This window comes from Ammospiza caudacuta, chromosome 38 (assembly GCF_027887145.1).
Source record: "Ammospiza caudacuta isolate bAmmCau1 chromosome 38, bAmmCau1.pri, whole genome shotgun sequence".
In the NCBI taxonomy this organism is placed as follows: domain Eukaryota; kingdom Metazoa; phylum Chordata; class Aves; order Passeriformes; family Passerellidae; genus Ammospiza; species Ammospiza caudacuta.
Genome location: NC_080630.1, coordinates 407,185 through 429,907, shown reverse-complemented (window position 1 = coordinate 429,907; position 22,723 = coordinate 407,185). Strand labels below are relative to the sequence as shown.

Sequence of the window (22,723 nt, the reverse complement as noted above, 5' to 3'; positions counted from 1 at the left end):
CAAAAAACCACCACGAGCACTCAATGAACGAATGAATTAATTAGATCTTTATTAATTAATTATTGGGGGGTCCCGGCTCCTTCCCCTCCCCCACCCCCCCTCGCTTTTGGGGTTAATTAATGGAGGGGGTTAATTAGGGGAGGTTAATTAGGGGGAGGGGTCTTAATATGGGGTTTAATTAAGGGGATTAATTAGGGGAGGGGGGTTAATTACGGGAGTGGGTCTTAATTAGGGGGTTAATTAAGGGACGGGGTTAATTAGGGGGGTTAATTAGGGGAAGGCTTTTAATTAGGGTGGTAATTAAGGGGAGGGGCTTAATTAGGGAGGGGAATAATTAGGGGGGTTAATTAAGGGAGGGGGTTTAATTAAGGAGGGGTTAATTAAGAAGGTTTTAATTAGAGATGGTAATTGGGGGAGGGGTCTTAATTAGGGGACTTAATTAGAGAAGGGGTCTTAATTAGGGGAGGTTAATTAAAGGAGGGGCCTTAATTAGAGCCATTATTAAAAGGACGAGTCTTAATTACAGCCATTAATTACAGAAAAGGGGCCACTAATTATGGAGAGGAGACTTAATTAGAGCCATTAATTATGGGGAGGGGATTTAATTAGAGCCATTAATTAGAGGAAAGCACTTAAATAGGTTTAGTTAATTAGGGAGAGGTCTTAATTAGAGCCATTAATTAGCGGAGGGGACTTAATTAGAGCCATTAATTAGCAGAGAGGAATTATTAGAGCCATTAATTAGACGAAGGGGCTTAATTAGGATGGGCTGATTAGGGAGGAGACTTAATTAAAACCATTAATTATGGGGAGGAGCCTTAATTAAAGCCATTAATTATGGGAATTATTAATAATTACATTAATTATGTAATTAGAACCGTTAATTACAGGAAGGGATTTAATTAGATTGGGTTAATTACGGAGGGGACTTAATTAGAGCCCTTAATTATGGGGAGGGGACTTAATTAGGCTGGGTTAATTAGGGAAGGGACTTAATTAAAGCCATTAATTAAAGAAAGAACATTAATTAAATCCATTAATATGGAAATTTGGGGGGGGTTAATTAAGGGAAAAACCATTAATTACTAGGAGGGGGGGTTGATTAATATGCAAATTAAGAGCATTAGACTTAATTCAAGCGAATTAACGCTTAATTAACGCCATCAATTAACGCTTAATTAGGAACCGACCCCGCTGGGGCGGCGGGGGGGGGGAGGGGAGCGGGGGGGGGGAGGGGACCCCCAAATTTTGGGGTCTGGGGGTTCCCAAATTTGGGGTCTGGGACCCCCCAAAATCCCCCAAATTTTGGGGTCTGGGGTCCTCCAAATTTTCATTTTTTGGCACCCCCAAATTTTCACCCCCAGACCCCAAATTTGCGCCCCCAGACCCCAAATTTTCACCCCCAGACCCCAAATTTTCCTTCCTGGAGACCCCAGACCCAAAATTCGCCAAATTTTCCCTCCTGGGACCCCCCAAAACCCCCAAATTTGAAGCCCCGAACCCCAAATCTTCCCTCCTGGAGCCCCCAGCCCCAAAATTGGCCAAATTTTCCCTTCTAGAACCACCTGAGACCCCCAAATTTCCCCCAAATCCCCCCAAACTTTCCCTCCTGGAGACCCCAGACCCAAAATTGGCCGAACTTTCCCTCCGGGACCCCCCTGGGACCCCCAAATTGGAGCCCCCAGCCCCAAAATTCCCCAAACTTTCCCTTCCAGAGCCGCCCAAAACCCCCAAATTTGAACTTCCCAACCCCAAACTTTCCCTCCTGGACCCCCCCGGGACCCCCAAATTTGAACCCCCAAACCCCAAACTTTCTCTCCTGGAGCCCCCAGACTCAAAACCCCCCAAATTTTCCCTCCTGGACCCCCCAGGGACCCCCAAATTGGAGCCCCCAGCCCCAAAATTCACCCAACTTTCCCTTCTGGACACCCCCAAATTGGAGCCCCCAGCCCCAAAACTGGCCGAGCTTTCCCTCCGGGACCCCCCTGAGAGCCCCAAATTCGAGCCCACAACCGCCAGACTTTCTCTCCTGGAGACCCCAGCCCCAAAATTCGCCAAACTCTCCCTTCTAGACCCCCCCGAGCCCCCCAAACCGGAGCCCCCAGCCCCAAAATTGACCAAACTCTCCCTTCTGGGACCCCCCAAATTCCCCCCGAAATTCGCCAAACTCTCCCTCCGGGACCCCCCGAAACCCCCCAGACTCTCCCTCCTGAAGCCCCCAGCCTCAAAACCGGCCGAACTCTCCCTCCTGGACACCCCCAAACCGGAGCCCCCAGCCCCAAAACCCACCCAACTCTCCCTCCTGGAACCCCCCGAATCCCCCCCAAAATTCGCCAAACTCTCCCTGCGGGACCCCCCGAAACCCCCCAAACTTTCCCTCCTGGAGCCCCCAGCCTCAAAACCCGCCAAACTCTCCCTCCTGAAGCCCCCAGCCCCAAAACCGGCCGAACTCTCCCTCCTGGACACCCCCAAACCGGAGCCCCCAGCCCCAAAACCCACCCAACTCTCCCTCCTGGAACCCCCCGAATCCCCCCCAAAATTCGCCAAACTCTCCCTGCGGGACCCCCCGAAACCCCCCAAACTTTCCCTCCTGGAGCCCCCAGCCTCAAAACCCGCCAAACTCTCCCTCCTGAAGCCCCCAGCCCCAAAACCGGCCGAACTCTCCCTCCTGGACACCCCCAAACCGGAGCCCCCAGCCCCAAAACCCACCCAACTCTCCCTCCTGGAACCGCCCGAATCCCCCCCCGAAATTGGCCAAACTCTCCCTGCGGGACCCCCCGAAAGCCCCCAGGCTCTCCCTCCGGCAGCCCCCCAGGCCGGGCCGGGGCGGGATTTGGGGAGGGGGCTCGAGGGCGTCGCGCAGGATCTGCGAGCAGAGCCCCCCGGCGCGGCGGCACTCGGGGCTCAGCGGGGCCAGGCTGAGGAAGCCGTGCGGGACCCCCGGCAGCACCCGCAGCGTCACCGCCCGGCCCAGCGCCCGCAGCCGCCGCGCCAGCGCCACCGAATCGTCCAGCATCGGGTCCAGGGCGCAGGCCTGAAAAAAAAAAACGCGGATTTTGGGGTGAATTTTGGCGATTTTGGGCAATTTTTTCGCGTTTTTTGGCTGTTTCTAGCGCGACTTTTAGCTGTTCTACGGGCCATTTTGGACCATTTTAGCAGAGTTTAAGAGGGGTTTTCAGACGGTTTTGGAGTCGTTGAAGTCGATTTTGGGGCGAATTTGGGGGATTTTTGGGCCATTTTTAGAGGTTTCGGGGCTGTTCTAGGGGCGGCTTTAGCGGCGTTTTGGACGATTTCAGGGCGGTTTTGGAGCGATTTTGGACCATTTTGGGAGGATTTTGGGGCAGTTTAGGTATCGGTGAGGTCGATTTTGGAAGGATTTCGGGTTGAATTTTGGGGAATTTGGGGGATTTTGGGCCATTTTTAGGGGTTTTTAAGGCGATTTTTGGGGGTTTTAGGGCTGTTCTAGGGGCGGCTTTAGCGGCGTTTTGGACGATTTTAGGGCGGTTTTGGAGCTATTTTGGACCATTTTAAGGGGGGTTTTGAGGGTGGTTTTGAGGCGGTTTAGAGATCGTTGGAGTCCGTTTTGGTTGGAATTTGGTGGATTTTGGGCAATTTTTGGCAGTTTTAGGGGTGATTTTGGGGCATTTTAGGGTGATTTTGTTGCTGTTTTAGGCGGCTCTAAGGGCGATTTCGGGGCTGTTTTGGAGCAGATTTGGGGCAGATTGAGGCGGATTTTGGGGGGGTTTTGGTGCCACTGGACCCGAGGCCGCGCCAGCGCCACCGAATCGTCCAGCATCGGGTCCAGGGCGCAGGCCTGAAAAAACGGGAAAAAATCCCGTGATTTTGGGCAATTTTGGGCGTTTTTTCAGCGATTTTTGGACGTTTTTTGGCTGTTTCAGGGGCTGGTTTTAATCGATTTTGGACCGTTTTAAGGGGGGTTTTGAGGGTTTGAGGGTGGTTTTGAGGCGGTTTAGAGATCGTTGAAGTCGATTTTGGGGTGAATTTGGGGGATTTTGGGCAATTTATGGGCCATTTTTAGAGGTTTCGGGGCTGTTCTAGGGGCGGCTTTAGCGGCGTTTTGGACGATTTCAGGGCGGTTTTGGACGGATTTTGGGGTATTTTAGGGAGGTTTTTGGGGGTTTGAGGGGGGATTTGGCATCACTGGAGTAGATTTTGGAATGATTTCGGTGTGAATTTACGGGATTTTGGGCCATTTTAGGGCGATTTTGGGGATTTGAGGGTGGTTTAGGAGGGATTTTGGGAGATTTTTGGGGTGAATTTGGTCGATTTTGGGCAATTTTGGGGAGATTTTGGGGGTTTTCAGGGCGAATTTTGGAGGATTTAAGGGACTTTTTTGGCCACATTCTGGATATTTTTGGAACCACAATTTAAGATTGATTTGAGCCAATCCAGGCCTGATTTGGGTCAATTTTTACCTCTTTTGGGTCCGTTTTAAGTCCCTGTTTTCAGGTCAATTTTGACGTTTTCAGGCCACAATTTCAACATGCTTTGGGAGGAAATTTTGGAATTCTTTGGCCAAATTTTGCTATTTTTAAAGACGGATCCTGGTGCTATTTTGAGTTGAATTTGGGCGGGGAAATTTTGAATTTTTAACGTGATTTTTTTTTTTTTGCTTTTTTTGCACCAAATTTCACTTTTTTTTTTCCCCCTAAATTCCGGATTTTTTCGGGGTATTTTTTTTTTTTTTTTTTAATTTTGGGATTTTTTTCCCATCTTTTTTTTGGGGGGAAATTTTGGGGTTTTTTTTTTTTGGGGGGGAGGGGTCTCTCACCACCAGGTGCACGGGGGGGAGCCCCCCGAGCAGCGAATCCGGGGCCAACAGGGGGGACATGAAGGGGTCCCGGGGGGGTTTTGGGGGAATTTCCCCAAAAATCGCTGGGGGTCCCCCGGTCCGGAGGGGCCGAAATCCTTCAGGGTACCCCAAAAATTTGGGGGGGTCCTCGAGGGGATCTTCAGGGGGGTCCTCGGCTCCGTCCCCGTCCGAGTTTGGGGCTGGTTCTGCAAAAAAATTAAAAAAAAAAAAAAAAGGGGGAAGGGGGAGAAAAAATGTAAGGTTTGGGTGAAAATTGCAGAAAAAATGGTCAAAAAGTGACAAAAAATTAAAAAAAAAAAAATTTCCCCAAATTGACCCCAACGCTGCTCCAAAAATCGCAGAAATTCACCTCGAAATTCCACAAAAAATACCCCCCAAAATGCCACAGAAAAAAATCCCAAAATTCCACCCAAAAATCCCTCAGAAAATCGCTCAAAAATCCCAAAATTCCACCCAAAAATCCCTCAGAAAATCCCCCAAAAATCCCAAAATTCCCCCCAAAAATCCCCCAAGAAAATCCCCCAAAAAATCCCAAAATTCCACCCAAAAATCCCTCAGAAAATCGCCCCAAAAAAAAACCCAAAATATTTTCCCAAAAACCCCAAAATTCCTCCATAAATTTTCTTCCAAAATCCCCAAATAATCCCCAAAAAAATCTCCAAAAAATCCAAAAAATTCCCCCCAAAATTCCCCCATTTTTTGGGACCCCTCCAAATTTGGGACCCCTCCCCATTTTTGGACCCCCTCCCCATTTTTTGGGACCCCTCCCCGTTTTCTGGGACCCCTCCCCATTTTTGGACCCCTCCCCATTTTTTGGGACCCCTCCCCGTTTTTTGGGACCCCTCCCCGTTTTTCGGACCCCTCCCCGTTTTCTGGGACCCCTCCCCAATTTGGGGACCCCTCCCCATTTTTTGGGTCCCCTCACCTGTTTTGGGGGGGGGTCTCCCCCTGAGGAGCCCCCCCAGCCAGGCCGCCCCCCCCCGCAGCCCCCTCAGGATCAGCCCCTCCCCCACCGCGGGCCGGGAGGGGGGAGGGGAGCGCGGCCCCTCCCCCAACGTGCCTGCCAAAGGGAAAAAAAAAATTAAAAAATCACCGAAATTGAGCAAAACTGGCGCAAAAATCTGAATAAAATTATCCCAGAATGAGCCCCAGGAATATCCTCAAATTTATCCCAAAATTATCCCAGAATTGTCCCAAAATCAGCCTGAAATATCCCAAAATTGTCCCAGAATTAGCCCAAAATTAGCCCAAATTTAGCCCAAAACTATCCCAGAATTATCCCAAAATCAGACCCAAAATTACCAAAAAATTGACCGAAAACCACACCAAAACTGTCCCAGAATTATCCCTAAATAAGCCCCAAAATTACGCAAAATCAGCTCAAAATCGGTCCCAAAATCATCCCAGAATTATCCCCAAATTACCCCAGAATTACCCCAAAATCAGACCCAAAATTACCAAAAAATTGACCGAAAACCGCCCCAAAATTGTCCCAGAATTATCCCTAAATAAGCCCCAAAATTACGCAAAATCAGCTCAAAATCGGCCCCAAAATCACCCCAGAATTATCCCCAAATTACCCCAGAATTACCCTAAAATTAGACCCAAAATTACCAAAAAATTGACTGAAAACCGCCCCAAAATTGTCCCAGAATTATCCCTAAATAAGCCCCAAAATTACGCAAAATCAGCTCAAAATCGGCCCCAAAATCATCCCAGAATTATCCCCAAATTACCCCAGAATTATCCCAAAATCAGACCCAAAATTACCAAAAAATTGACTGAAAACCGCCCAAAAATTATCCCAGAATTACCCCAAAAATCAGACCCCAAATCAGCCCCAAATTTATCCCCAAATTATCTCAAAATCAGCCCCAAAATCACCCCAGAATTATCCCAAAATCAGGCCCAAGGTCAGCCCAAAATTATCCCAGAATTATCCCAAAATCACCCAAAAATCCGACCTAAATTAAGCCCCAAAATCACCCCAAAATTATCCCAGAATTCTCCCAAAATTATCCCATAATTGTCCCAAAATCAGCCTGAAATGATCCCAAAATTGTCCCAGAATTAGCTCAAATTTAGTCCAAAATTAGCCCAAATTTAGCCCAAAACTATCCCAGAATTATCCCTAAATCAGCCCCAAAATTATCCCAAAATCAGACCCAAAATTACCAAAAAATTGACCGAAAACCACCCCAAAACTGTCCCAGAATTATCCCAAAATCAGACCCAAAATTACGGAAAATCAGCTCAAAATCAGCCCCAAAATCACCCCAGAATTATCCCAGAATTACCCCAGAATTACCCCAAAATCAGACCCAAAATTACCAAAAATTTCCCATTTTTCCCCCATTTTTTCCTCAATGTCCCCGATGTCCCCAATCCCATTTTTCCCATTTTTTTCCCATTTTTCCCCCAGTTTTTCCTCACTGTCCCCAACCCCATTTTCCCTCCATATTTTCCCCATTTTTTCTCCATTTTCCACCCAATTTTTTCCCAATTTTTTCCCAATTTTTCCCAGTGTCCCCAATGCCCCCAATGTCCCCAAAATCCCCCAATGTCCTCAATCCCATTTTTTCCCAATTTTTCCCCATTTTTCCCCAATGTCCCCAATCCCATTTCCCCCCCCATTTTTCCTCCATATTTTCCCCCATTTTCCCTCCATATTTCCCCAATTTTTCCCCAATTTTTTCCCAATTTTTTCTCAATGTCCCCAATGTCCCCAATCCCATTTTTCCCCCATTTTTCCCCCAATGTCCCCAATCCCATTTCCCCCCCCCCATTTTCCCTCCATATTTTCCCCCATTTTTTCTCCATTTTCTACCCCATTTTTTTCAATTATTTGTCATTGTCCCCAATGTCCCCAATGGCCCCAACGTCCCCAAATCCCCCAATGTCCCCAATCCCATTTCCCCCCCATTTTTCCCCCCAATTTTTCCCCATTTTTCCTCCATATTTCCCCCAATTTTTCCCCAATTTTCCACCCAATTTTTTCCCCATTTTTCCCCAATGTCCCCAATCCCATTTCCCCCCCATTTTTCCTCCATATTTTCCCCCATTTTCCCTCCATATTTCCCCAATTTTTCCCCAATTTTTTCCCAATTTTTTCTCAATGTCCCCAATGTCCCCAATCCCATTTTTCCCCCATTTTTCCCCCAATGTCCCCAATCCCATTTCCCCCCCCCCATTTTCCCTCCATATTTTCCCCCATTTTTTCTCCATTTTCTACCCCATTTTTTTCAATTATTTGTCATTGTCCCCAATGTCCCCAATGCCCCCAACGTCCCCAAATCCCCCAATGTCCCCAATCCCATTTCCCCCCCATTTTTCCCCCCAATTTTTCCCCATTTTTCCTCCATATTTCCCCCAATTTTTCCCCAATTTTCCACCCAATTTTTTCCCCATTTTTCCCCAATGTCCCCAATCCCATTTCCCCCCCATTTTTCCTCCATATTTTCCCCCATTTTCCCTCCATATTTCCCCAATTTTTCCCCAATTTTTTCCCAATTTTTTCTCAATGTCCCCAATGTCCCCAATCCCATTTTTCCCCCATTTTTCCCCCAATGTCCCCAATCCCATTTCCCCCCCCCATTTTCCCTCCATATTTTCCCCCATTTTTTCTCCATTTTCTACCCCATTTTTTTCAATTATTTGTCATTGTCCCCAATGTCCCCAATGGCCCCAACGTCCCCAAATCCCCCAATGTCCCCAATCCCATTTCCCCCCCATTTTTCCCCCCAATTTTTCCCCATTTTTCCTCCATATTTCCCCCAATTTTTCCCCAATTTTCCACCCAATTTTTTCCCCATTTTTCCCCAATGTCCCCAATCCCATTTCCCCCCCATTTTTCCTCCATATTTTCCCCCATTTTCCCTCCATATTTCCCCAATTTTTCCCCAATTTTTTCCCAATTTTTTCTCAATGTCCCCAATGTCCCCAATCCCATTTTTCCCCCATTTTTCCCCCAATGTCCCCAATCCCATTTCCCCCCCCCATTTTCCCTCCATATTTTCCCCCATTTTTTCTCCATTTTCTACCCCATTTTTTTCAATTATTTGTCATTGTCCCCAATGTCCCCAATGGCCCCAACGTCCCCAAATCCCCCAATGTCCCCAATCCCATTTCCCCCCCATTTTTCCCCCCCATTTTTCCCCCCAATTTTTCCTCCATATTTCCCCCAATTTTTCCCCAATTTTTCCCCAATTTTCCACCCAATTTTTTCCCACTTTTTTCTCAATGTCCCCAAGTGTCCCCAACGTCCCCAATGCCCCCAGACCTGCGTAGGCGCCCAGGCACTGGCACAGCACGCCCAGGGGCAGCAGGGGGTCCATGAGCGTCAGCAGCCGCGACGGCGACGCCGCCGCCCGCACCAGCGTCACCGGGTAGGCGGCCACCACGGCCTGGGGCACGCGGACGCCCAGCGCCACCGCCCGCAGGGACACGCCCAGGCACAGGTTGCCGCCGGCGCTGTCCCCGGCCACGCACACGCGCTCCGCCGTCGAGCCTGGGGACGGCCAAAAGGCGTTGGGGACGTTGAGAGAAAATTGGGCGAAAATCGGGGGGGGAAAAATGGGGGGAAAAAATGGGGTAAGTGGGATTGGGGGCATTGGGGACATTGGGGAGCTTGGGGACATCGGGGACATTGGGGACATTGGGGACAAAATGGCGGAAATTGGAAGAAAATTGGGAAAAAATGGGATTGGGGACATTGGGGACATTGGGGACATTGAGGAGCTTGGGGACATTGGGGACATTGGGGACATTGAGAACACTGAGGAGCTTGGGGACATCGGGGACATTGGGGGCATTGGGGACATTGGGACAAAATGGCGGAAATTGGGCGAAAATTGGGCAAAAATGGGATTGGGGACATTGGGGACATTGGGAAAATTGGGGACATTGAGGTATCGGGGACATTGGGGACATTGGGACAAAATGACAGAAATTGGAAGAAAATTGGGAAAAAATGGGATTGGGGACATTGGAGACATTGGGGACATTGAAGGGACTGGGGACATTGGGGACATTGAGGGGATTGGGGACATCGGGGACATTGGGGACATTGGGACAAAATGGCGGAAATTGGACGAAAATTGGGCAAAAATGGGATTGGGGACATTGGGGACATTGGGGACATTGAGGAGCTTGGGGACATTGGGGACATTTGGGGACATCGGGGACATTGGGGACATTGGGGACATTGAGAACACTGAGGAGCTTGGGGACATCGGGGACATTGGGGGGCATTGGGGACATTGGGACAAAATGGCGGAAATTGGGCGAAAATTGGGCAAAAATGGGATTGGGGACATTGGGGACATTGGGAAAATTGGGGACATTGAGGTATCGGGGACATTGGGGACATTGGGACAAAATGACAGAAATTGGAAGAAAATTGGGAAAAAATGGGATTGGGGACATTGGAGACATTGGGGACATTGAAGGGACTGGGGACATTGGGGACATTGAGGGGATTGGGGACATCGGGGACATTGGGGACATTGGGACAAAATGGCGGAAATTGGACGAAAATTGGGCAAAAATGGGATTGGGGGACATTGGGGACATTGGGGACATTGAGGAGCTTGGGGACATTGGGGACATTCGGGGACATCGGGGACATTGGGGACATTGGGGACATTGAGAACACTGAGGAGCCTGGGGACATCGGGGACATTGGGGGGCATTGGGGACATCGGGACAAAATGGCGGAAATTGGGCGAAAATTGGGCAAAAATGGGATTGGGGACATTGGGGACATTGGGAAAATTGGGATTGGGGGACATTGGGGACATTGGGGACATTTGGGGGACATCGGGGACATTGGGGACATTGGGGACGTCGGGGACATTGGGACATTGGGACAAAATGGCGGAAATTGGAAGAAAATGGGGAAAAAATGGGATTGGGGACATTGGGGACATTGGGGACATTGAGGGGATTTGGGGACATTGAAACAAAATGGCGGAAATTGGGGGAAAATTTGGGAAAATTGGGAAAAACTGGGATTGGGGACATTGGGGACGTTGGGGACATTAATGTGATTTGGGGACATTGGGGGAAAAATGGGAGGAAAAAGGGAAAAAGGGAAAAAGGGGAAAATTTCATCCCCTAAAAGCCCCCCAACCCCCTCCCAACACCCCAAATTTTCCCAAAATCCCCCAAATTTTCCCAAAACTCGCCCAAATTTTCCCCAAACCCCCCGAATTTCCCCCAAATCACGCACCCAGCATGCGGCAGTGCCTCAGTGCCCAGCAGTAGGCGTAGAAGCACTCCCAAAAATCCATTGAAATCCAAATTTAACCCATTTCACCCCCCAAAAACCCCTAAAACTCCCCCAAATTTCCCCAAAAATCCCCAAATTTTCCCAAAATCCCCCGAATTTCCCCCAAATCACACACCCAGCATACGGCAGTGCCTCAGTGCCCAGCAGTAGGCGTAGAAGCATTCCCAAAAATCCATTGAAATCCAAATTTAACCCCATTTCACCCCCCAAAACCCCTCCCAAGTGGCCCAAAAACCCCAAAAATCCCCGAATTTTCCAAAACTCCCCAAATTTCACCCACCCAGCATGCGGCAGTGTCTGAGTGCCCAGCAGTAGGCGTAGAAGCATTCCAAAAATCCATTGAAATCCAAATTTAACCCCATTTCACCCCCCAAAACCCCCATAATTCCCCCAAATTTTCCCAAAATCCCCGGAATTTCCCCCAAATCACCCACCCAGCATGCGGCAGTGCCTGAGGGCCCAGCAGTAGGCGTAGAAGCACTCCCAAAAATCCATTGAAATCCAAATTTAACCCCATTTCACCCCCCAAAACCCCTCCCAAGTGGCCCAAAATTCCCCAAATTCCCCCAAATTTTCCCAAAATCCCCGGAATTTCCCCCAAATCACGCACCCAGCATGCGGCAGTGCCTCAGTGCCCAGCAGTAGGCGTAGAAGCACTCCCAAAAATCCATTGAAATCCAAATTTAACCCCCATTTCACCCCCCAAAACCCCTCCCAAGTGGCCCAAAATTCCCCAAATTCCCCCAAATTTTCCCAAAATCCCCGGAATTTCCCCCAAATCACGCACCCAGCATGCGGCAGTGCCTCAGTGCCCAGCAGTAGGCGTAGAAGCACTCCCAAAAATCCATTGAAATCCAAATTTAACCCCATTTCACCCCCCAAAGCCCCCCATAATTCCCCCAAATTTTCCCAAAATCCCCGGAATTTCCCCCAAATCACGCACCCAGCATGCGGCAGTGCCTCAGGGCCCAGCAGTAGGCGTAGAAGCACTCCTCCAGGGCGCGGGGGAACGGCGCCTCGGGGGCCAGCGCGTAATCCACCGAGAGGATGGGGGCGCCCAGGTCGCGCGCCCAGCGCCGCAGGTACGGCTCGTGCGAGCGCGACGTCTGCGCCACGAAGCCGCCGCCGTGGAAGTGCAGCAGCAGCCCCGGGCTGGGCGGCAGGGGCGGCCCCCGGCGCCAGGGAAATCCGGAGGGGGCCCAGGGACCCCCGTCCTGCCGGGTCAGGGCGCTCAGGGCGGCCGAGTCCTGGAAAAATGGGAAAAAAAAAGCAAAAAAATTGGTGAAAAAATGGTTCAAATCGGCCCAGAAACGGCGTTAAATTGAGCCAAAATCCGCCCGGAGTTCGGCAAAAATTGACCCCAAAATTTGCATGAAATTCGCTCAAAATACGCCCAGAGTTTGGCGAAAATTGACCCAAAATTTGCATGAAATTCACTCAAAATCCGCCCAGAATTCGGCGAAAATTGACCCAAAATTTGCATGAAATTCGCTCAAAATACACCCAGAATTCAGCAAAAATTGACCCAAAATTTGCATGAAATTCGCTCAAAACCGACCCAGAATACAGCAAAAATTGACCCAAAATTTACATGAAATTCACTCAAAATACGCCCAGAGTTCGGCAGGAATTGACCCAAAATTTGCATGAAATTCACTCAAAATACACCCAGAATTCAGCAGAAATTGACCCAAAATTTGCATGAAATTCGCTCAAAATGCACCCAGAATTCACCCAAACTTAGCTCAAAAATTGCACAAAATTTGGCAAAAATTCGCTCAATATCCACCTAAAATTCACATAAATTTGCCTAAATTCGCCCAAAATTCATTGAAAATTCACTCAGAAGTCTCCCAAAATCCACCTGAAATTCGCACAAATTTACTCATAATTTGCACAAAATTCACCCAAGATTCACCCCAAATCCACCGAAAATTCACAGAAAATTCACCCAAAAATTCATCAAAAATTCAATGAAAATTCATCCCAAAATTCACCCCAATCTACCCAAATTCTCTCATGATTTGCATCAATTTTGGCAGAATTTTGGGTGAATTTTGGGTGAATTTTGGGTGAATTTTGGGGTGACTTTGGGTGAATTTTGACCCCAGGTCCTGCCGGGTCAGGGCGCTCAGGGCGGCCGAGTCCTGGAAAAATGGGAAAAAAGCAAAAAAAAATTGGTGAAGAAATGGTTGAAATTGGCCCAGAAATGGCGTTAAATTGATGCCACAGGAGAGCAGTCAAATGTCAAAAAAATTCAATTTATAACCCCAAAAATGCCATTTTTAACCCCCAAAACCCCCTCAAACCTGCTCCAAACTTCCCGAAATTTTCCCAAATTTTCCCGAATTTCCGGAATTTTCCGGAATTTTCTGGAACTCTCACCTGTCCCTCCCTGATGTGACAGGAGAGCAGTCTCAGGTTGAGGGGAGCGGAACCCAAACATCCCAAAGAAACCCCAAAAAGTCCCCAAATAAATCTGAATAAATCCCCAAAAATCACCAAAAATAATCCTGAAAAAATCCTGAAAAATTCCCCAAAACTTCCCCGGAAAATCCTGAAAAAATCCCCAAAAAATCTTGAAAAAAATCCCCCAAAAATTCTGAAAAAATTCTGAAAAAAATCTGAAAAAAAATCTGAAAAAAAATTCTGAAAAAAATCTGAAAAAATCCCCAAAAAATCCCCCAAAAATCCCGAACATCTGACTGCAAAATAGTGGGGAAATCTGCCCCAAAATAGGCAGAAAATTCAATTTATAACCCAAAAAATGCCATTTTTAACCCCCTAAACCCCCTCAAACCTGCTCCAAACTTCCCGAAATTTTGCAGAATTTTGCAGAATTTTCCCAGAACGTTCCAGAAGGTTCCAGACCCACCTGTCCCTCCCGGATGTGATAGGAAAGGAGTCTGAGGTTGAGGTTTGTGGGTCCCAGGTGCGCCGGGAGGGCCCAAAAACCCCAAATAAATCCCAAATAAATCCCAAATAAATCCCAAATAAATCCCCAAAAGTCACCAAAAATGATCCTGAAAAAATCCCGAAAAAATTCTGAAAAATTCCTCAAAACTTCCCCGGAAAATCCTGAAAAAATCCCCCAAAAAATCTTGAAAAAAATCCCCCAAAAATTCAAAAAATTCTGAAAAAATTACAAAAAAATTACAAAAAAATTCTGAAAAAATTCTGAAAAAATTCTGAAAAAATTCTGAAAAAATCCCCGAAAAATCCTGAACATCTGACTGCAAAATAGTGGGAAAATCTGCCCCAAAATAGGCAGAAAATTCAATTTACAACCCAAAAAATGCCACTTTTAAGCCCCTAAACCCCCTCAAACCTGCTCCAAACTTCCCGAAATTTTGCAGAATTTTGCAGAATTTTCCCAGAACGTTCCAGAAGGTTCCAGACCCACCTGTCCCTCCCGGATGTGATAGGAAAGGAGTCTGAGGTTGAGGTTTGTGGGTCCCAGGTGCGCCGGGAGGGCCCAAAAACCCCAAATAAATCCCAAATAAATCCCAAATAAATCCCCAAAAGTCACCAAAAATAATCCTGAAAAAATCCTGAAAAATTCCCCAAAATCCTGAAAAAATCCCCAAAAAATCTTGACAAAAATCCCAAAAATTTCCAAAAAAATTCTGAAAAAATCCCCAAAAAATCCCCCAAAAAAATCCCCAAAAAAATCCCCAAAAATCCTGAACATCTGACTGTACAATACTGAAAGAACCACCCCAAAAGGGGGCAAAAAATGCCAAAAAAATTCAATTTATAACCCCAAAAAAATCGCGTTTTGAAGCAGAAAAATCCCATGTAACCCCCCCAAACCCCCCTCAAATTTCCCCGAATTTCCGGAATTTTCTGGAATTTTCCGGAATTTTCCGGAGCTCTCACCTGTCCCTCCCGGATGTGATAGGAGAGCAGTCTGAGGTTGAGGTTGGCGGGCCCCAGGTGCGCCCGGGGGGGGGCGATGCTGACGCTCCGCGTGGGGTCCTTGGCCAGGGGCAGCTCCAGGGGCTCGGGGGGCACGGCCAGGGCCCGGCACAGCCCCACCTGCACCGACGCCAGCGACGCCACCGACTGCAGAAACAGCAAAAAATAAAATAAACTGCAAAATCTTAAAATATCCCCCCAAAAACCCCCAAGGTTCTGCGAGAAACGGTGAGAAAATGGCGAAAAAAGGTGAAAAAACGGCCAAAAACCGTGGGGAAATGGGCTCAAAATGCATCAAAAATTGAAAAAGAAAAGGGATTTGGGAACCCGAAAATCCTGAAAAAATCCCCCCCAAAAATTCCCAATTTTTCCCCAAAAAGAATCCAAAAAAATCCCAAAATTCACCCAAAAAATCCCAAAATTCCCAGGGCCCGGCACAGCCCCACCTGCACCGACACCAGCGACGCCACCGACTGCAGAAACAGCAAAAAATAAAATAAACTGCAAAATCTTAAAATATCCCCCCAAAAACCCCCAAGGTTCTGCGAGAAACGGTGAGAAAATGGCGAAAAAGGTGAAAAAACGGCCAAAAACCGTGGGGAAATGGGCTCAAAATGCATCAAAAATTGAAAAAGAAAAGGGATTTGGGAACCCGAAAATCCTGAAAAAATCCCCCCCAAAAATTCCCAATTTTTCCCCAAAAAGAATCCAAAAAAATCCCAAAATTCACCCAAAAATTCCCAAAATTCCCAGGGCCCGGCACAGCCCCACCTGCACCGACACCAGCGACGCCACCGACTGCAGAAACAGCAAAAAATAAAATAAACTGCAAAATCTTAAAATATCCCCCCAAAAACCCCCAAGGTTCTGCGAGAAACGGTGAGAAAATGGCGAAAAAAGGTGAAAAAACGGCCAAAAACCGTGGGGAAATGGGCTCAAAATGCATCAAAAATTGAAAAAGAAAAGGGATTTGGGAACCCGAAAATCCTGAAAAAATCCCCCCAAAAATTCCCAATTTTTCCCCAAAAAGAATCCAAAAAAATCCCAAAATTCACCCAAAAATTCCCAAAATTCACCCAAAAAATCCCAAAATTCCCAGGGCCCGGCACAGCCCCACCTGCACCGACGTCAGCGACGCCACCGACTGCAGAAACAGCAAAAAATAAAATAAACTGCAAAATCTTAAAATATCCCCCCAAAAACCCCCAAGGTTCTGCGAAAAACGGTGAGAAAATGGCGAAAAAAGGTGAAAAAATGAGGAAAAAAGGTGAAAAAACGGCCAAAAACCGTGGGGAAATGGGCTCAAAATGCATCAAAAATTGAAAAAGAAAAGGATTTAGGAAGCCAAAAATCCTGAAAAATCCCCCCAAAAATTCCCAATTTTTCCCCAAAAAGAGTCCAAACAAATCCCAAAATTCACCCAAAAAAATCCCAAAATTCACCAAAAAATTCCCCAAATTCCCAGGGCCCGGCACAGCCCCACCTGCACCGACGTCAGCGACGCCACCGACTGCAAAAACGCCAAAAAATAAAATAAACTGCAAAATCCAAAATATTCCCCCAAAAACCCCCAAGGTTCTGCGAGAAACGGTGAAAAAATGGCGAAAAAAGGTGAAAAAATGAGGAAAGAAGGTGAAAAAACGGCCAAAAACCGTGGGGAAATGGGCTCAAAATGCATCAAAAATTGAAAAAGAAAAGGGATTTGGGAACCCGAAAATCCTGAAAAAATCCCCCCCAAAAATTCCCAATTTTTCCCCAAAAAGAGTCCAAACAAATCCCAACATTCACCCAAAAAAATCCCAAAATTCACCCAAAAAATCCCAAAATTCCCAGGGCCCGGCACAGCCCCACCTGCACCGACGCCAGCGACGCCACCGACTGCAGAAACAGCAAAAAATAAAATAAACTGCAAAATCCAAAATATTCCCCCAAAAACCCCCAAGGTTCTGCGAGAAACGGTGAGAAAATGGCGAAAAAAGGTGAAAAAACGGCCAAAAACCGTGGGGAAATGGGCTCAAAATGCATCAAAAATTGAAAAAGAAAAGGGATTTGGGAACCCGAAAATCCTGAAAAAATCCCCCCAAAAATTCCCAATTTTTCCCCAAAAAGAATCCAAAAAAATCCCAAAATTCACCCAAAAAAATCCCAAAATTCACCAAAAAATTCCCCAAATTCCCAGGGCCCGGCACAGCCCCACCTGCACCGAGGTCAGCGACGCCACCGACTGCAAAAACAGCAAAAAATAAAATAAACTGCAAAATCCAAAATATTCCCCCAAAAACCCCCAAGGTTCTGCGAGAAACGGTGAAAAAATGAGGAAAAACGGCCAAAAACTGTGGAAAAATGGGCTCAAAATGCATCAAAAATTGAAAAAAAAAAGGATTTAGGAAGCCAAAAATCCTGAAAAAATCCCCCCAAAAATTCCCAATTTTTCCCCAAAAAGAATCCAAAAAAATCCCAAAATTCACCCAAAAAATCCCAAAATTCACCCAAGAATTCCCCAAATTCCCAGGGCTCGGCACCGAGGTCAGCGACGCCACCGACTGCAAAAGGGGCAAAATTCAAATAAATTCAAAATTCCAAAATATTCCCCAAAAATCCCCAAGGTTCTGCGAGAAATGGTGAACAAATGAGGAAAAAAAGTGAAAAAACGGTGAAAAAATGAGTAAAACACGTGAGAAAATGGGCTCAAAATGCATCAAAAATTGACAAAAAATGGGATTTAGGAACCCGAAAATCCTGAAAAAATTCCCCCAAAAATTCCCAATTTTTCCCCAAAAAAAGTCCAAAAAAATCCCAAAATTCACCCAAAAATTCCCAAAATTTGGGGGAATTTTGGGGATTTTGGGGGGGATTTTTTGGGGATTTTTTTGGGTTTTTTTGGGGGATTTTTTTGGGTTTATTTGGGGATTTTTTGGGATTTTTGGGGATGTTTTGGGGATTTTTTGGGGATTTTCAGGTGTAGATTTTGGGGTTTTTTGGGGTTTTCATGTGGGGTTTTTGGGTTTTTTGGGGGATTTTCAAGTGACATTTTCGGGGGATTTTTGGGATCCAATCATTTTTGGGGGTTGGGATTTTTTTGGGTTTTTTTGGGGGATTTTTGAGGGATTTTTTGGTTTTTTGGGGGGGATTTTTTGGGGATTTTTGGGGGATTTTTTGGGGTTTTTTGGGATTTTTTGGGGGATTTTTTTTTGCTTTTTTGGGGGTTTTTTTGGGGGGTTTTTCATGTGGGATTTTTGGGTTTTTTTTGGGGGGTTTCATGTCGGGATTTTGGGATTTTTGTGGGTTTTTTGGGGGGCTTTTTTGGGGCTTTCAGCTGGGATTTTGGGTTTTTTTTGGGGTTTTCATGTGGAATTTTCAGGATTTTGGGGGCTTTTGGGGGGAATTTTGGGGGAATTTTTTGGGCTTTTTTGGGGGTTTTTTAAAGGGGTTTTTCATGTGGGATTTTTGGTTTTTTTCAGGGTTTTCAAGTGAGATTTTTGGGGGATTTTTGGGATCCAAACATTTTTGGAGGTTGGGGTTTTTTTCGGGGGATTTTTTGGGGATTTTTTTGGGGGGATTTTCAGGTGTGGATTTTGGGGTTTTTTGGGGGGTTTTTCATGTGGGATTTTTGGTTTTTTGGGGGGTTTTATATCGGGTTTTTGGGATTTTTGTGGGGTTTTTTTTTGTTTTTTTGGGGCTTTCAGCTGGGATTTTGGGTTTTTTTGGGGTTTCCAAGTGGAATTTTCAGGATTTTTTTATTTTTTGGGGTTTCCAAGTGGAATTTTCAGGATTTTGGGGCTTTTTGGGATTTCCATGTGGAATTTTCAGGATTTTGGGGTTTTTTCGGGTTTCCAAGTGGAATTTTCAGGATTTTTTTATTTTTTGGGGTTTCCAAGTGGGATTTTCAGGATTTTTGGATTTTGGGGGTTCTTACGGCCAGCAGCTCGGTCTCGGTGAGGTTCCAGAAGCTCTTCCAGAAATGCACGTCCAAGTTCTGGGTCAGGCGCTCGAACTCGGCCCCGCGCAGCTCCGGGTCCAGCGCGAATTTCCCGCTGGTGAAAAGCGACCCCGCCGCCACCCCTGGCCCCCAAAAGCGACAAAAGCACCCCAAAATCAGCTCCGGGATACGAAAAACATCAAATTCACAAAAAAATCCCCAAAATTTTACACAAAAAACCCCCAAAATTCACCCCAAAAACCCCCAAAACCATCACAAAATCCACCCAGAGACGCCCAAAATACCCCAAAATCCACCCCAAAGTCCCCCAAATTACCCCAAAATCCACCCCAAAAGCCCCAAAATCGGACCCCAGAAAACCCAAAATAAGAAAAAAAAAATCCCAAAATTTCACCCCAAAAAACCCCAAAATTCGTCCAAGAAAAAACCCAAAAAAATCGACCCCAAAATCCACCCCAAAAAAATCCCCCAAATCACCCCAAAATCAGCTCCGAGATATGAAAAACATCAAATCCACAAAAAAATCCATGAGAAAACTCCCCAAAGAACCCCAAAATTCACCCAAAACCCCCCAAAAATTCACCCAAAAACCCCCGAAATTCCAACCAAAACAAAAACCTCCAAAAATTCACAAATTCCTCCAAAAGATCACAAAACCTCCCCAAATTTCCCCCAAAATCGAACCAAAAATCTGCATAAAACCCCCAAAATCGACCCAAAATCGACCCAAAATTCCCCAAAATCGACCCAAAATTCCCCAAAATCGACCCAAAATTCCCCAAAATTGACCCAAAATCCCCCAAAATCGACCCAAAATCCCCCAAAATTGGCCCAAAAACCCTCAAAAAAAACCCCCCAAAATCCACCTAAAATTCCCTCAAAATTGCGCGAGAATCGCTCAAAATTTGCCCAAATTTGCCCAAATTTTCCCAAATTTGCCCCATTTTTGGTGTCTCACCGAGGCCGGGCTCGCGGCTGCCGTAATTCTCGCCGAAGGACACGAGGCCGATGGCCAACGTCTGCAGGAACGGCCGCAGCGACGGCACGAACTGCGGACAGTGGACAGCGGTGGTCATCGATGGTCATCAATGGTCAGTGATGGTCAGTGATGGTCATCAGTGGTCATCAGTGGTCAGTGATGGTCATCAATGGTCATCAATGGTCAGTGATGGTCATCAATGGTCATCAATGGTCATCAATGGTCAGTGATGGTCATCAATGGTCATCAATGGTCAGTGATGGTCATCAATGGTCATCAATGGTCATCAATGGTCATCAATGGTCAGTGATGGTCATCAGTGGTCATCAGTGGTCAGTGATGGTCATCAATGGTCATCAATGGTCATCAATGGTCATCAATGGTCATCAATGCTCAGTGATGGTCATCAGTGGTCAGTGATGGTCATCAATGGTCATCAATGGTCAGTGGTGGTCAGTGATGGTCATCAATGGTCATCAATGGTCATCAGTGGTCAGCGATGGTCAGTGATGGTCATCAATGGTCAGTGATGGTCATCAATGGTCATCAGGGGTCAATGGTGGTCATCAATGGTCAGTGATGGTCATCAGTGGTCATCAGTGGTCAGCGATGGTCAGTGATGGTCATTGATGGCCAACGTCTGCAGGAACGGCTGCAGCGACGGCACAAACTGCGGACAGTGGACAGTGATGGTCAGTGATGGTCAGTGATGGTCAGTGATGGTCAGTGATGGTCATCAATGGTCATCAATGGTCAGTGATGGTCAGTGGTGGTCATCCATGGTCATCAATGGTCAGTGATGGTCAGTGATGGTCAGTGGTGGTCATCAATGGTCATCAATGGTCATCAATGGTCATCAATGGTCAGTGATGGTCATCAGTGGTCATCAGTGGTCAGTGATGGTCATCAATGGTCATCAATGGTCATCAATGGTCATCAATGGTCATCAATGCTCAGTGATGGTCATCAGTGGTCAGTGATGGTCATCAATGGTCATCAATGGTCAGTGGTGGTCAGTGATGGTCATCAATGGTCATCAATGGTCATCAGTGGTCAGCGATGGTCAGTGATGGTCATCAATGGTCATCAATGGTCATCAATGGTCATCAGGGGTCAATGGTGGTCATCAATGGTCAGTGATGGTCATCAGTGGTCATCAGTGGTCAGCGATGGTCAGTGATGGTCATTGATGGCCAACGTCTGCAGGAACGGCCGCAGCGACGGCACAAACTGCGGACAGTGGACAGTGATGGTCATCAATGGTCATCAATGGTCATCAATGGTCATCAATGGTCATCAATGGTCAGTGATGGTCATCAATGGTCATCAGGTGTCAATGGTGGTCATCAATGGTCATCAATGGTCATCAATGGTCAGTGATGGTCATCAATGGTCATCAGGTGTCAATGGTGGTCATCAATGGTCATCAATGGTCAGCGATGGTCAGTGATGGTCATCAATGGTCATCAGGTGTCAATGGTGGTCATCAATGGTCATCAATGGTCAGTGATGGTCAGTGGTGGTCATTAATGGTCATCGGTGGTCATCAATGGTCATCCATGGTCAGCGATGGTCATCAATGGTCAGTGATGGTCATCAATGGTCATCAATGGTCATCAATGGTCATCCATGGTCAGCGATGGTCAGTGATGGTCATTGATGGCCAACGTCTGCAGGAACGGCCGCAGCGACGGCACAAACTGCGGAACGCGACAACGTCACGGCGAGGGTCAACCCATGGTCAACCCAACCCGTGGTCAACCCAACCCGTGGTCAACCAAGACCAACCAATGGTCAACGAGGCCAAGATTGGTCAACCATTGGTCAACCAAGCCAAGACTGACCAACCAACGGTCAATAAAGTCGAGATGGGCCAACCAACGGTGAACAAAGACCAACCAATGGCCAGTGAGGTCAAGGTCAAGCCAATGGTCAAGGCAAAACCAAGCAATGGTCAACCAAACCAAGACTGGCCAAACGATGGTCAACCAAGCCAAGACCAAGCAACCAATGGTCAATGAGACCAAGACCAACCAACCAATGGTCAATGAAGACCAACCAAGCCATCAATGGTCAATGAAGATCAATTAAGCCAAGACCAACCAACCAATGGTCAACCATGGAAAGACCAAGCCATCAATGGTCAACGGAACCAAGACCAACCAACCCAACCATCCCAAACCTTCTAAGAACGTCCAGAAACTCCATAAAACCTCCAAAAATCCCCAAAAATCCCAAAAAAAAACCCCAAAAAAATCCCAAAGTTCCTCCAAGGTTCCTCAAAAGAGCCCAAAAGAACCAATGGTCAATGGAGCGAAGAGCAACCAACCAATGGGCAATGGAGACCAACCAAGGCATGACCAACCAACCCAACCATCCCAAACCTTCCGAGAACTTCCACAAACTCCATCAAACCTCCAGAAAACCTCTAAAAAGCATTAAAAAAATTCCAGAAGAACCCAAAAAACCCCAAAGTTCCTCCAAGGTTCCTCACCTGGAAGCCCAAGCACCTCCCGTAGAAGCAGCCGTTGGGCATCGTCACCACCAATGGTCAACCAAGAAAAGAGCAACCAACCAATGGCGACCAACCAAGGCATGACCAACCAACCCAACCATCCCAAACCTTCCGAGAACCTCCAGAAACTCCATAAAACCTCAAAAAATCCCAGAAAAATCCCAAAAAATGTCAAAAGAACCGAGAAGAACCCAAAACTTGGGATGTTCCTCGCCTGGAAGCCCAAGCACCTCCCGTAGAAGCAGCCG

At 46.8% G+C, this 22,723-nt stretch overlaps 1 protein-coding gene across 1 annotated transcript in view; it reads right to left on the bottom strand.

The window, feature by feature from the left end:
• Nucleotides 1–1,123: 1,123 nt before the first annotated feature.
• Nucleotides 1,124–22,723, bottom strand: part of LIPE (lipase E, hormone sensitive type) — a 29,383-nt gene continuing 7,783 nt past the window's right edge. The window contains exons 6-14 of the mRNA XM_058823105.1: nucleotides 19,940–20,030; nucleotides 18,958–19,103; nucleotides 15,003–15,188; nucleotides 12,067–12,370; nucleotides 9,114–9,341; nucleotides 5,760–5,894; nucleotides 4,793–5,019; nucleotides 2,710–3,034; nucleotides 1,124–1,128 (exon numbers count right to left, since the gene is read on the bottom strand). Of these exons, the coding sequence (XP_058679088.1) occupies nucleotides 1,124–1,128; nucleotides 2,710–3,034; nucleotides 4,793–5,019; nucleotides 5,760–5,894; nucleotides 9,114–9,341; nucleotides 12,067–12,370; nucleotides 15,003–15,188; nucleotides 18,958–19,103; nucleotides 19,940–20,030 (1,647 nt within the window). The remainder of the gene's footprint in view (nucleotides 1,129–2,709; nucleotides 3,035–4,792; nucleotides 5,020–5,759; nucleotides 5,895–9,113; nucleotides 9,342–12,066; nucleotides 12,371–15,002; nucleotides 15,189–18,957; nucleotides 19,104–19,939; nucleotides 20,031–22,723) is intronic.